This window comes from Quercus suber, unplaced genomic scaffold, assembly GCF_002906115.3.
Source record: "Quercus suber isolate HL8 unplaced genomic scaffold, Cork oak 2.0 scaffold_13, whole genome shotgun sequence".
Lineage (NCBI taxonomy): Eukaryota > Viridiplantae > Streptophyta > Magnoliopsida > Fagales > Fagaceae > Quercus > Quercus suber.
The window spans coordinates 119,291-132,928 of record NW_027069478.1 but is presented as its reverse complement, the minus strand read 5'-3'; the positions used below and the strand labels follow the sequence as shown (position 1 = coordinate 132,928).

General features: G+C 33.0%; 1 protein-coding gene and 1 non-coding gene across 3 annotated transcripts; both read right to left on the bottom strand.

The window, feature by feature from the left end:
* Nucleotides 1-44: 44 nt before the first annotated feature.
* On the bottom strand, nt 45-118 carry TRNAT-AGU (transfer RNA threonine (anticodon AGU)). Its single transcript has one exon. It is a non-coding gene; the product is annotated as a tRNA-Thr (tRNA).
* Nucleotides 119-6,855: 6,737 nt separating this feature from the next.
* On the bottom strand, nt 6,856-12,939 carry LOC111985343 (uncharacterized). Of its 2 annotated transcripts, none has more exons than XM_065779514.1 (5): nt 12,645-12,937; nt 10,587-10,677; nt 7,505-7,620; nt 7,060-7,119; nt 6,856-6,976 (listed from the first exon to the last, which is right to left on the bottom strand). In XM_065779514.1, the coding sequence occupies exons 1-5, from the start codon at nt 12,699-12,701 to the stop codon at nt 6,887-6,889; spliced, it is 414 nt and encodes a 137-aa protein (XP_065635586.1). In that variant the 5' UTR covers nt 12,702-12,937; the 3' UTR covers nt 6,856-6,886. The 2 variants fall into 2 exon arrangements, with proteins under 2 accessions (XP_065635586.1, XP_065635590.1); XM_065779518.1 differs by having other exon boundaries at nt 6,889-6,976; nt 7,043-7,119; nt 12,645-12,939.
* Between the last annotated feature and the right edge of the window lie 699 nt (nt 12,940-13,638).

The window sequence follows — 13,638 nt, the reverse complement described above, 5'->3', positions numbered from 1 at the left end:
AAAAATAAAACACAAACTGATCATAGGAAAAGATGGGGGTGTTGTGCTCTCGTTGAGAGTCGAACTCAAGACCTCCCGCTTACTAAACGGGTGCTCTAACCAACTGAGCTACGAGAGCTTGCTTGTTGGTTTATTTTGAATTTCTTTTGAAATATGAGTGAATGTATGATTAAATTTGACACGGCCAAGCTTGAACAAAATTATTGAGAATGAAAGAGTCAGCAAAATTAATGAACATGATTGAGAGAATTTTCGAACAAAAGACTGAAAACTAGTACTCCGCGGCACCTATATACTAATACATACAACCATTTTATGATAATGGTTTGTCTATAGCTCGAGATGAAAATGAAGCTATTTTAAAGGTGTGGGCTAGAAGTATAATGGCGTGCATTCCTATTTTTGCTGAAGATTTTGCCATAGTTTAGGCTTTGCAATTGGCTAGAGATAAAAAGTTCTAAAGTATAATTGTTAAGGATGATTCTAAGATCTGTGTTGATGTCTTAAATAACAATTTGGAGAAGGCATGTAGGGAGATTCTACCACAGTCGAGTGATGCATTAGTGTTGGCTAATTCTTTTGTGGGTTGTTTTTTGTTGAATCAAAAGGGATGCTAACTTTGTAGCTCATATACTAAGCAAGTTTGTTTTGTACTCAAATATCTCGTATTTTTGTAACCGTCTATCTAAGGTTGTCAAAATCAGGATCCTACGTAGGATTGTTGAAGGTAGGTGAGATCGTAAATCGTAAAATCGGATCATGAATCGTAAGATCTGACATATTTTCAGATTTAAAACAAAAAACACATTGAAAATGAATTTGTATGTTGAATAATCATCTAAATTATAAATTCATCCATAAAAAAAAAATAAATAAATAAAATAAAAACTAAAATTTGTATCATATGATATAATTTGCGTGTCATATATCGCTGAGTCTATACTATAGGAAAAAAAATAATATATATGTAAGTTTTAACCTAATGTATCTAAAAAGTTTAATAAATGTTTAATTAGCAATCAAATACCAAAATATTTATCAAAACATATGGAAAATATTTTACAAGTTCTAAGTTCTAAGTTTGAAATCCAAAATAAATTAGCAAATGGAAACTAGCTATGAAATCCAAAAATAAGATGAATATTAAGGTGAAGTGAATTGTTCACATTCTAAGATTTTTATAACCACTGTCCTAAATTTCTAATCATCATCATCCATTTCTTCATCTATGTAGACATTATATATTTGTATATTAGAACTGCAAAAGACATCAAAATACAATTTCACACTCAACTATTCAAGTTATACTACTCAGCAACAATTAAAGAGCATGCTCAAAAAAAAAAATCAATCAATTAATATACAAATACAAGCATAACTGATAAAATTATATATAAAAAAATATTTTAGTAATATTAGAACATAAATTAGTATATTAATCAAACAAATTTAACAACATTATAGCTTAAAAGGCAGCAAAGCCAACATCAAATTCTTTATTTAGAAATGTTGAAGCATTCATTCATTTTTATTACAAATGAACTAGAAACTAGAAATCATTTGTTTGAGTTAACATAATTTTATAAAAATAAAATAAAAAGTCATACAATCACAACATGAAAAAAAAAAAAAAAAAAAAAAAAAAAAGTGTGAATTGACGGATGGAAGAAGATTTGATTATCTAAGGGAGGAAGATTAACTCTTCTGAACAGTACATTATCCTACCTGCCAACATCTATTTGTCACTATTAACCATTCCTAGTTATGTAGTAAATAGAATTGAGAAGTTGCAAAGGAATTGCCTTTGGGAGATATATTAAGATTCATTTGGGGGAATGGAATACTGTGCGCACTCCATTGAAGAATGAAGGATTGAAGGTGAGAAAATTAGGCAGCTTCAATCAAGCCTATTAGGGAAATGGTTGTGGGATTATGGAGAGGAAGAAAATAATCTTTGGAGAAGGATGATTGGTACAAAATGGGAATGCATGGGGCCAATGGATTGACGAGAATGTTATTACGCTCATGGGTGTCGTTTAAGGAAGAGTATAAGGGCGTTTATGGCTGTATGGGACAAATTTGCAAGTTATATCAGTTACGTGGTTGGAGATGGTACGAGGTTAGATTCTAGCATGATAGCCAGTGTGGTGACATGATTATGCACTGAGAGATGTATAGATTTGTACTCAATTGCAACTGACAAAGATGCATCATAACGTCATTATATTATTCTTTGGAACAGCCGGTTGGAGGAAGGCCTTCCCTATGAAATATCAAATTTGTCCATGGTTTTAATGATTGGAAACCGGAGTTAGTCTATATTTTTTTACATCCTTTACCCCATTATTCCACATAGAGGTTCCCAACATCAATCAAAGTGGAGACCAAAAGGTCTTGTGAAAGATTTTGACACAGGAGATTCTAATTAAAAGAGGAATCACTTTGGTAAATCAATGTCATACGGACAGATGTACTAGCAAAACTTTTGGAGCATTTGCTAATTCATTGCACAGTAGTTAGTGAAATGTGGGCTTTCCTTTCTATATTTGGAGTATAGTGGGTGAAGCCAAAGAGTGATAGATGTTTTATTATTTGGTGAAGCTGGTTTGGTAAACATACAAACTCTTTTGTGTTGCATAGTCCTTCGTTTAATGTGGATTACATGTAGGAAGAGAAACAATCATACTTTCGACAATAAGTAGTCAACTATTTTGGAGATGAAATCTAGCTTCTCAAGAGTGTCGTTTGAGTGGGAACAAATCCTAGGCACTAGTGACTCAAATTCTATTTTAGATTGTTTATCCATCCACTCTCTCTTTGTATGTAATAATTGAAGTTTGTATTTTCTGGAATATTTTGTGTACATACCCTGTGTGCATAAAGTACCTCCACTCTCTCAATAAAATCTTATTACTTTTTTTTATTCCTTTTTTAATGTTTTTATCAGAATAGTGACTTACCAATTGTAGGAACAGTTGATAAAACTTCTCCAATGTGCACTTGTACAGTATAGTTGTTTTGCCGGCTGCATCCAGGCCAAGCATCACAACCTAAGGCATCTCAAATAAAAATTACAAATAAGAAAAGATGCTCCAAGTAAGCTAATAATAAATTGTGTTCATATCATGGAATAATCACTATAAGTCAGGCATATAGGAGAAAGATACTAAAACAAAATTGTTCATAATAGAAGCACCTAACAAGGGAACAAAATTAACAAAGAATACACCCCGGTTTTGGCATAAACAAGGGCATAAAGAGAATGCTACCAGTAAATATTTGGTAAAAAGTATAAGCTGCAATGAAATCAGAAGAACTGGATACAAAGATTTGAGAGAGTGATTTGAGTTTAATCATGTTTCCTACTGAAAATCTCATGAAGAGGTGACAGAAATGGAATAAAGAAAAGAAAAGGAAAAGGTGAAAGATAGATGCAGCTTTAAATGCAACATCAAAATCACTACTCCCACCATGTTCCAAAGAGAATGTTAAATTTGCACCCTTATAAACAAAATCAATAACATGGGCAACATCAACAAGGTCAGCATTAAATTGATAAAGATAGAAAATTAATTTAATCATCATCATTATTATCCTTATTTCATCAATATGTTGCCAAAAATTCAATTTAAATTTACAACAAAGAAGAATTCCAGGAAGAGCAACAAATTCAACAATGATATCTAGCCATATTGTACTATACATGAGATTTTTCTGCTGGGTTGTAGTAGCTTTAACCATATGGAGTTTAATCTTATCAGCAAAATAACCATTTATAAATAAACAGAAAAACAACAAGCAGCTTCCATTATTAATAGGCTACGGTTAGTATCAATAAATGTGTAAGATGAGGGGAAAGACCCAATCAAAATAGTAGTAGTACTATAGCTCAAATTGTCTTAATCTCCACAATTTTGTAACAATCTGTTCAGTAAGGAAGCAAAGATGTTCAAGAATGACAATTGTTCACTGGCAAACTCAGAAGAGCCACAAAAACCATATGACTGAGAAGTAAAACTAGTAAATTTCAACTTACATGCTAGATATTTATAGAACGTGAGGATACACTACATAAGAACTGAGGGACCCACAAATTAAAAATAAAAAAAAAAAAAATTAGCACCAGGTACAAGATCTAGAATACCACAGCAACCTATATGGGTACCTAACCAGTTAGGTCACTAAATCTTCGGTCATATAAGTTTGTCCCCTAACCATTTCTACAACTATACAGCATATAAACATTCTTCAATATTTACCAACTAAAGTATACATTATCATTAATCAACTTCTTCTGACATCAGCCTTAGTATGGCAAACGCCAAGACTGAAGAGCCTCGTAGCTCAGTGGCGTTGCCCAGTGTCCCCATAGGAAGAACTTGGGTTCAAATCCCTCTCCCCCACTTGTCGTAAGCGCACAGCTTTCTAAAAACTGAGGCTTGGTATGATACACCATGTGATGCTTTAATTAATTCACTGACTCTAATTTTTTACCGTTAAGCCATTTGTTACCATATTTGTTTTATTACTATTAGGAAGCACAGACAATTAATTAGGAGAGCTGTACCCATGTGGTCATTCGGGTGTCGTACCCACCACGTCATGTTATAATTTTTCAGAAATTACTCGTGTCCCATACCCGTGTCCATGCTTCCTAGTTACTATATCATTACTAAGCCCAAGCAAAGCAATTGCATGCTTCTAGTCTGCAATTATTGGGCAGATACTGAGAGTTATTAATTTAGCTATAAAACATTAAAAGATATTAATTAACCAAGATATTGTCAAAACTTTCCAATAATTACACTGTCCCCAAAACCAAATATGGGGGAAAAAATCACATACTTAACATGACAATAATCACATAAAATTAAACAAAAATCAAACACTAGCTTATTCTTAAACAAACAACCCTAACAATAATCAACAAAAAATTGAGCTCTAATACACATAAGATTATCATGCCCTAAATGTTTATAAAAAAAATAAAGTGAGTGAGTTTGTGTACCCGCATCTCGGAGTTGCCGAAGAAAGTATCGAAGAGCTTGCGAAAAGCTTGACCCATCGATGCCTCTGATTGTTGCTCTTTGGAAAATCTGCCAAAACCTAAAAGGAAAGTTCGTCGATCACAGAAAAGAAAACCAAAAGAAATGGGGTGGGTGGGTGGATTGTAATTTTGATCAACGAGCTATGCTCTTTAGCTAAAACTAATATCTTGTTGATTTGGTCCGTTGCAAAAAGGTAGCGTTTGCTTTCTTTCCTTCCGGGTTCTCTTTTGATGGCGAAAATTTTTTAAACTATAAATTTTATTTTAAAAAACACAAAACAAAGTAGAATATTCTCTTCACTTTTTGGCAATTTAGGTCTTTTTTTTTTTTTTTCACTCAATAATTTATGAATGATTTTAAATAGAACTTCAAAATTCAAAAAATTTTAGGGAAACAAACTTTGCTACACACTTTATCACAATTTGCATGTGTCAAGTGATAATTGAAGGAAAAAGTTAAAAGACCTTCTAAGAACATTAATTTAGGAAATATTTTTAGAAACATTTTAAGGGAAAATTTAAAAAATTAAAAAAAAACTAATTTTTTTTACAAGTTTTTATATTTTCAATGAAAATGGTATCAAAATTTTTCCAAAATAACTCATTAACAAATGTTCTAAGGGCATCCATTAAACAGATTCATGATTGAATTACTTTTTATCAAGTACCAAGTTGTTGCAAGGTGTGTGGTGAAGGCTGTGCCCATAGAAGAACTTCTCAAAATTTGAGCTTAGGCAACAATCACATTTTTATTTTATTTTTTACAATCTATATAATATCTAAAAGTCGAATCCTAACTTTATTCTTGCTACGTTCTTTCTAAGGTATGTCATAATAATATTTTGGTTCATTTGGTCTAATTCAATCCACTAGGTCTAATTTGTCCATTTGGTACATTCAGTTCACTTTAGCTAATTTCGGACTACTTTGGTCTAATTCGGTTCATTCAATTCACTTCAATCCATTCCTATCTATTCAGTCTATTTTGGACTAATTGGAACTTAAATTGATTCTTTTTGTAGATTACCTCTTTACTTTTGGACTCAAAAATTCTTCTTCATTTAAAAAAAAAATTAAGTTAAAAGGTATAAAATTTTATTCTATTGGGATCAAACTCTTTAGTTTTGGACTAAAAAACACAAACAAAATAGATATTAGAATTTAGAGATATTAGTTCTTGACCTATGTTTCGCATGGTTTTTTCCTTATGAATATTATAAGTGAACTTGTTTTAAGAAAGTATTTGTTATTTAAAAAAAAAAAAAAAAAGTACCATTTGTATAAAGAAGTTTTTTATTATTATTTTATGTTGTCCATTTTTAATTTGTGGTTGAATTTGATTAGAATGTTATAATTGTTTTTCCTTAATATGTTGGTCCAAGTTGACCACCTAATTATTCATTAAAAATTTACTGTAAAAGAGAAGAAAATAACCGTCTCAAATATTGACATAGACAAGTCTATACAGTCCAAAAAGATAGTAAAAGATTTGATGCAATGCTACACGTTTCTGCTTATGATTATCAAACCAGCTGTTCCAAAAAGAACCACATTCTATTTAGACTTTCAGGCCACTTTCCAATCTTTGTCCATCTCAAATGTATCACTAGGTGGGGAGATTTCCTTGATGTCTAGGAGTCGAAGTAAAATCAAACTTTCAAAATATATTTTTCCTATGATTGACATAAAAGTTTCCTACTTTATGTGTAAATAATAATGCATATAAATTTCCCACCTGCATACCATCTTATCTATGAGTCACCAACTAGTAGATATGTGTCTGATTTATATGTCCAAACATAACCATAAGCATTCTTATATCATTTAGGTGCAAGAGGATCAGATATAACAAATGAAACTTACCATGTCTTGTTTATTGGCAAACACCAAGATAACACTGTTGAGCATAAATGGATCCTTGATGATGGCCTGAAAGAAGATTAGTAGGTCAACTGAGAATCCATTACCCACATGATTGTATTCAAGTTATTATACCTTTCTGAATATACAACCTGAAACTCTGCCTTTGCTTTTCCAATTCTCTCACGATCTAAGGAATCAACGACATAGATCTGCAAAATGACATTTTTTTTTACAGATGTATGACTTCCTTTCATATATGTGTATAAGGATCAATAACAACAACAAATTTTCTAGAGAAGTAATAATACATTAAAATACAACTAGTTTTATCAAGACCACACCAACACAAAAGTAAAAGAAACAGAAGATAATTATATAATGCTATGTGCCTTCAGCGTCAATGCAGAACTAAGAAGTAATGACCAATAACTTGAATGGAACAAAGTAAAGAAACCAAACAGAATAAGACAATTTCGAACTAAAATGAAAAGGAAATATGTATTTTTGTTGCTTGGCGCAAAATGAATTCAGGAAAAAAAGGGTAATGCCTCTAGAAACTAATCATGATCCAGGAATACCATTGAAGTCACTCACCAGCCCATCTGTATTGTTAAAGTAATGCCTCCAGAGTGGCCTCAATTTTTCTTGCCCACCAACATCCCAAACAGTGAATATCACATTCTTATACTGAACTTTCTCCACATTGAAACCTACAACAAACCAGGAATATACTAGTGACCATGGGATTTTTAAATGCAAAAACTGATTAAAGGTTTAAGAAATTATATAAGACAAGCAAATAATTTCCAAGGCTTATGACTCTGTGAGATGGAACTTTCTTCTGCATTGTTTGAGAGCAATTGGTACCCCTGATCAGTTTTATGCCTGGGTTAAGGAATGCATCTCTACTCCTCAATACTACATAGCTCTTAATGGGATTTGGTTGGGTACTTTAAGGGAAAAAGGGTGCTGAGGCAGGGGATCCTTTATCCCCACATTTGTTTGTCATAGCCGTAGAGGTATTTTCCAAGTATATTGACTAAAGCTGTGAAGGAATGGAAGGAGTTTACATTCGACCCTAAATTTGCTAGAATTCAGTAATGTCACTATCACCTCTGTTTTCCAGACTACTTAATGATCTTTGCTACAGTAGATATTCCTACCATCCAAGTGAACATAAACGTACTAGATGAGTTTCAGTTATTATTAGGTGTAGTAGCTAATACCAGCAAAAGTGAGACCACATATTGCTTGGACAAGTGAGGTAAAGAAAGAGCAGATTCTTTCAGCTTTGCAATTTAAGGAGGGGAGGCTTCCAGTTAGATAGCTGGGAGTCTCTTTAATCTCAGGCAGACTCACTGCTCAAGACTGCAAGCCACTGATAGAGAAGATAATCAACTCTTGGACTGCTAAACACCCATCCTTTAATTGAACAAAAATTTAACAGATATCCTTGGAAGGGAAATGATACAGATGTTGCCAAAGCTATGGTATCTAAGGCAAGTATGAATGCAAAAGCAAGAAGGTGGTCTCTGCTCAAAAAAAAAGTGGGGAATAGAATAAGGCCACCGCCATGAAAAAGCTTTATGCTAAAGCAGGTTCCATACAGATAGCTTCTATAGACCACCTTTGCGCAATGCCACATGATGATCAAATAAAAATGAGGAAGGCATCCTTTAGAAAGGTTGCCTATTTGCCTATAGGTTTTACTAGCTAGAGGTGAGTCCAAAGGGATCTTGTATCTTGGAGAAGATGGTCTGCAGCAGCCAGCTCTGTTGCTGCTTGTATTTCCTTGGATTGGTCTATTTTAACAACATATAATTTTTTTTTTCAAATAAAATTATCATTCATGAAAAACAAAGAAAACTTCATATCTTTTTATTAGGCAAACTTGGAAAAGGAACAAAACAACCTTCAGCTGCCACCTACTAATAGATAAGAACATAAATAAATAACAAAATAAAACACAATTATACTGCTCACCAAAAGGTAAACCATAACTTACTTTCTGTAAAACGTATATTACAGCTGGACCCAACATGTAGAGTGTGAATTGACGGGATGGAAGAAGATTTGATTATCTAAGGGAGGAAGATTAACTCTTCTGAACAGTACACTATCCTACCTGCCAACATACTATTTGTCACTATTAACCATCCCTACTTATGTAGTAAATAGAATTGAGAAGTTGCAAAGGAATTGCCTTTGGGAGATATATTAAGATTCATTTGGGGGAATGGAATACTGTGCGCACTCCATTGAAGAATGAAGGATTGAAGGTGAGAAAATTAGGCAGCTTCAATCAAGCACTATTAGGGAAATGGTTGTGGGATTATGGAGAGGAAGAAAATAATCTTTGGAGAAGGATGATTGGTACAAAAATGGGAATGCATGGGGCCAATGGATTGACGAGAATGTTATAACCGCTCATGGGTGTCGTTTAAGGAAGAGTATAAGGGCATTTATGGCCGTATGGGACAAATTTGCAAGTTATATCAGTTACATGGTTGGAGATGGTACGAGGTTAGATTCTAGCATGATAGCCAGTGTGGTGACATGATTATGCACTGAGAGATGTATAGATTTGTACTCAATTGCAACTGACAAAGATGCATCATAACGTCATTATATTATTCTTTGGAACAGCCGATTGGAGGAAGGCCTTCCCTATGAAATATCAAATTTGTCCATGGTTTTAATGATTGGAAACCGGAGTTAGTCATATATTTTTTTACATCCTTTACCCCATTATTCCACATAGAGGTTCCCAACATCAATCAAAGTGGAGACCAAAAGGTCTTGTGAAAGATTTTGACACAGGAGATTCTAATTAAAAGAGGAATCACTTTGGTAAATCAATGTCATACGGACAGATGTACTAGCAAAACTTTTGGAGCATTTGCTAATTCATTGCACAGTAGTTAGTGAAATGTGGGCTTTCCTTTCTATATTTGGAGTATAGTGGGTGAAGCCAAAGAGTGATAGATGTTTTATTATTTGGTGAAGCTGGTTTGGTAAACATACAAACTCTTATATTTTTTTACATCCTTTACCCCATTATTCCACATAGAGGTTCCCAACATCAATCAAAGTGGAGACCAAAAGGTCTTGTGAAAGATTTTGACACAGGAGATTCTAATTAAAAGAGGAATCACTTTGGTAAATCAATGTCATACGGACAGATGTACTAGCAAAACTTTTGGAGCATTTGCTAATTCATTGCACAGTAGTTAGTGAAATGTGGGCTTTCCTTTCTATATTTGGAGTATAGTGGGTGAAGCCAAAGAGTGATAGATGTTTTATTATTTGGTGAAGCTGGTTTGGTAAACATACAAACTCCTTTGTGTTGCATAGTCCTTCGTTTAATGTGGATTACATGTAGGAAGAGAAACAATCATACTTTCGACAATAAGTAGTCAACTATTTTGGAGATGAAATCTAGCTTCTCAAGAGTGTCGTTTGAGTGGGAACAAATCCTAGGCACTAGTGACTCGAATTCTATTTTAGATTGTTTATCCATCCACTCTCTCTTTGTATGTAATAATTGAAGTTTGTATTTTCTGGAATATTTTGTGTACATACCCTGTGTGCATAAAGTACCTCCACTCTCTCAATAAAATCTTATTACCTTTTTTTTTATTCCTTTTTTAATGTTTTTATCAGAATAGTGACTTACCAATTGTAGGAACAGTTGATAAAACTTCTCCAATGTGCAGCTTGTACAGTATAGTTGTTTTGCCGGCTGCATCCAGGCCAAGCATCACAACCTAAGGCATCTCAAATAAAAATTACAAATAAGAAAAGATGCTCCAAGTAAGCTAATAATAAATTGTGTTCATATCATGGAATAATCACTATAAGTCAGGCATATAGGAGAAAGATACTAAAACAAAATTGTTCATAATAGAAGCACCTAACAAGGGAACAAAATTAACAAAGAATACACCCCGGTTTTGGCATAAACAAGGGCATAAAGAGAATGCTACCAGTAAATATTTGGTAAAAAGTATAAGCTGCAATGAAATCAGAAGAACTGGATACAAAGATTTGAGAGAGTGATTTGAGTTTAATCATGTTTCCTACTGAAAATCTCATGAAGAGGTGACAGAAATGGAATAAAGAAAAGAAAAGGAAAAGGTGAAAGATAGATGCAGCTTTAAATGCAACATCAAAATCACTACTCCCACCATGTTCCCAAAGAGAATGTTAAATTTGCACCCTTATAAACAAAATCAATAACATGGGCAACATCAACAAGGTCAGCATTAAATTGATAAAGATAGAAAATTAATTTAATCATCATCATTATTATCCTTATTTCATCAATATGTTGCCAAAAATTCAATTTAAATTTACAACAAAGAAGAATTCCAGGAAGAGCAACAAATTCAACAATGATATCTAGCCATATTGTACCATACATGAGATTTTTCTGCTGGGTTGTAGTAGCTTTAACCATATGGAGTTTAATCTTATCAGCAAAATAACCATTTATAAATAAACAGAAAAACAACAAGCAGCTTCCATTATTAATAGGCTACGGTTACGTATCAATAAATGTGTAAGATGAGGGGAAAGACCCAATCAAAATAGTAGTAGTACTATAGCTCAAATTGTCTTAATCTCCACAATTTTGTAACAATCTGTTCAGTAAGGAAGCAAAGATGTTCAAGAATGACAATTGTTCACTGGCAAACTCAGAAGAGCCACAAAAACCATATGACTGAGAAGTAAAACTAGTAAATTTCAACTTACATGCTAGATATTTATAGAACGTGAGGATACACTACATAAGAACTGAGGGACCCACAAATTAAAAATAAAAAAAATAAAAAAATTAGCACCAGGTACAAGATCTAGAATACCACAGCAACCTATATGGGTACCTAACCAGTTAGGTCACTAAATCTTCGGTCATATAAGTTTGTCCCCTAACCATTTCTACAACTATACAGCATATAAACATTCTTCAATATTTACCAACTAAAGTATACATTATCATTAATCAACTTCTTCTGACATCAGCCTTAGTATGGCAAACGCCAAGACTGAAGAGCCTCGTAGCTCAGTGGCGTTGCCCAGTGTCCCCCATAGGAAGAACTTGGGTTCAAATCCCTCTCCCCCCACTTGTCGTAAGCGCACAGCTTTCTAAAAACTGAGGCTTGGTATGATACACCATGTGATGCTTTAATTAATTCACTGACTCTAATTTTTTACCGTTAAGCCATTTGTTACCATATTTGTTTTATTACTATTAGGAAGCACAGACAATTAATTAGGAGAGCTGTACCCATGTGGTCATTCGGGTGTCGTACCCACCACGTCATGTTATAATTTTTCAGAAATTACTCGTGTCCCCATACCCGTGTCCATGCTTCCTAGTTACTATATCATTACTAAGCCCAAGCAAAGCAATTGCATGCTTCTAGTCTGCAATTATTGGGCAGATACTGAGAGTTATTAATTTAGCTATAAAACATTAAAAGATATTAATTAACCAAGATATTGTCAAAACTTTCCCAATAATTACACTGTCCCCAAAACCAAATATGGGGGAAAAAATCACATACTTAACATGACAATAATCACATAAAATTAAACAAAAATCAAACACTAGCTTATTCTTAAACAAACAACCCTAACAATAATCAACAAAAAATTGAGCTCTAATACACATAAGATTATCATGCCCTAAATGTTTATAAAAAAAAATAAAGTGAGTGAGTTTGTGTACCCGCATCTCGGAGTTGCCGAAGAAAGTATCGAAGAGCTTGCGAAAAGCTTGACCCATCGATGCCTCTGATTGTTGCTCTTTGGAAAATCTGCCAAAACCTAAAAGGAAAGTTCGTCGATCACAGAAAAGAAAACCAAAAGAAATGGGGTGGGTGGGTGGATTGTAATTTTGATCAACGAGCTATGCTCTTTAGCTAAAACTAATATCTTGTTGATTTGGTCCGTTGCAAAAAGGTAGCGTTTGCTTTCTTTCCTTCCGGGTTCTCTTTTGATGGCGAAAATTTTTTAAACTATAAATTTTATTTTAAAAAACACAAAACAAAGTAGAATATTCTCTTCACTTTTTGGCAATTTATGTTTTTTTTTTTTTTTCACTCAATAATTTATGAATGATTTTAAATAGAACTTCAAAATTCAAAAAATTTTAGGGAAACAAACTTTGCTACACACTTTATCACAATTTGCATGTGTCAAGTGATAATTGAAGGAAAAAGTTAAAAGACCTTCTAAGAACATTAATTTAGGAAATATTTTTAGAAACATTTTAAGGGAAAATTAAAAAAATTAAATTAAAAAAACTAATTTTTTTTACAAGTTTTTATATTTTCAATGAAAATGGTATCAAAATTTTTCCAAAATAACTCATTAACAAATATTTTAAGGGCATCCGTTAAACAGATTCATGATTGAATTACTTTTTATCAAGTACCAAGTTGTTGCAAGGTGTGTGGTGAAGGTTGTGTCCATAAAAGAACTTCTCAAAATTTGAGCTTAGGCAACAATCACATTTTTATTTTATTTTTTAACAATCTATATAATATCTAAAAGTCGAATCCTAACTTTATTCTTGCTACGTTCTTTCTGAGGTATGTCATAATAATATTTTGGTTCATTTGGTCTAATTCAATCCACTAGGTCTAATTTGGTCCATTTGGTACATTTAGTTCACTTTAGTTAATTTCGCTCTACTTTGGCCTAATTCGGTTCATTCAATT

What these genes read in the sequence shown, in the direction of transcription:
- LOC111985343 (XM_065779514.1), bottom strand. Translation starts at nt 12,701, where the DNA reads ATGGGTCAAGCTTTTCGCAAGCTCTTCGATACTTTCTTCGGCAACTCC. An exon ending in TCGGCAACTCCGAGATGCGG is followed by an intron (nt 10,678 to 12,644) that starts GTACACAAACTC and finishes GAGATGCCTTAG; the next exon opens with GTTGTGATGCTTGGCCTGGA. An exon ending in AAGCAAAGGCAGAGTTTCAG is followed by an intron (nt 6,977 to 7,059) that starts GTTGTATATTCA and finishes ATCTTCTTTCAG; the next exon opens with GCCATCATCAAGGATCCATT.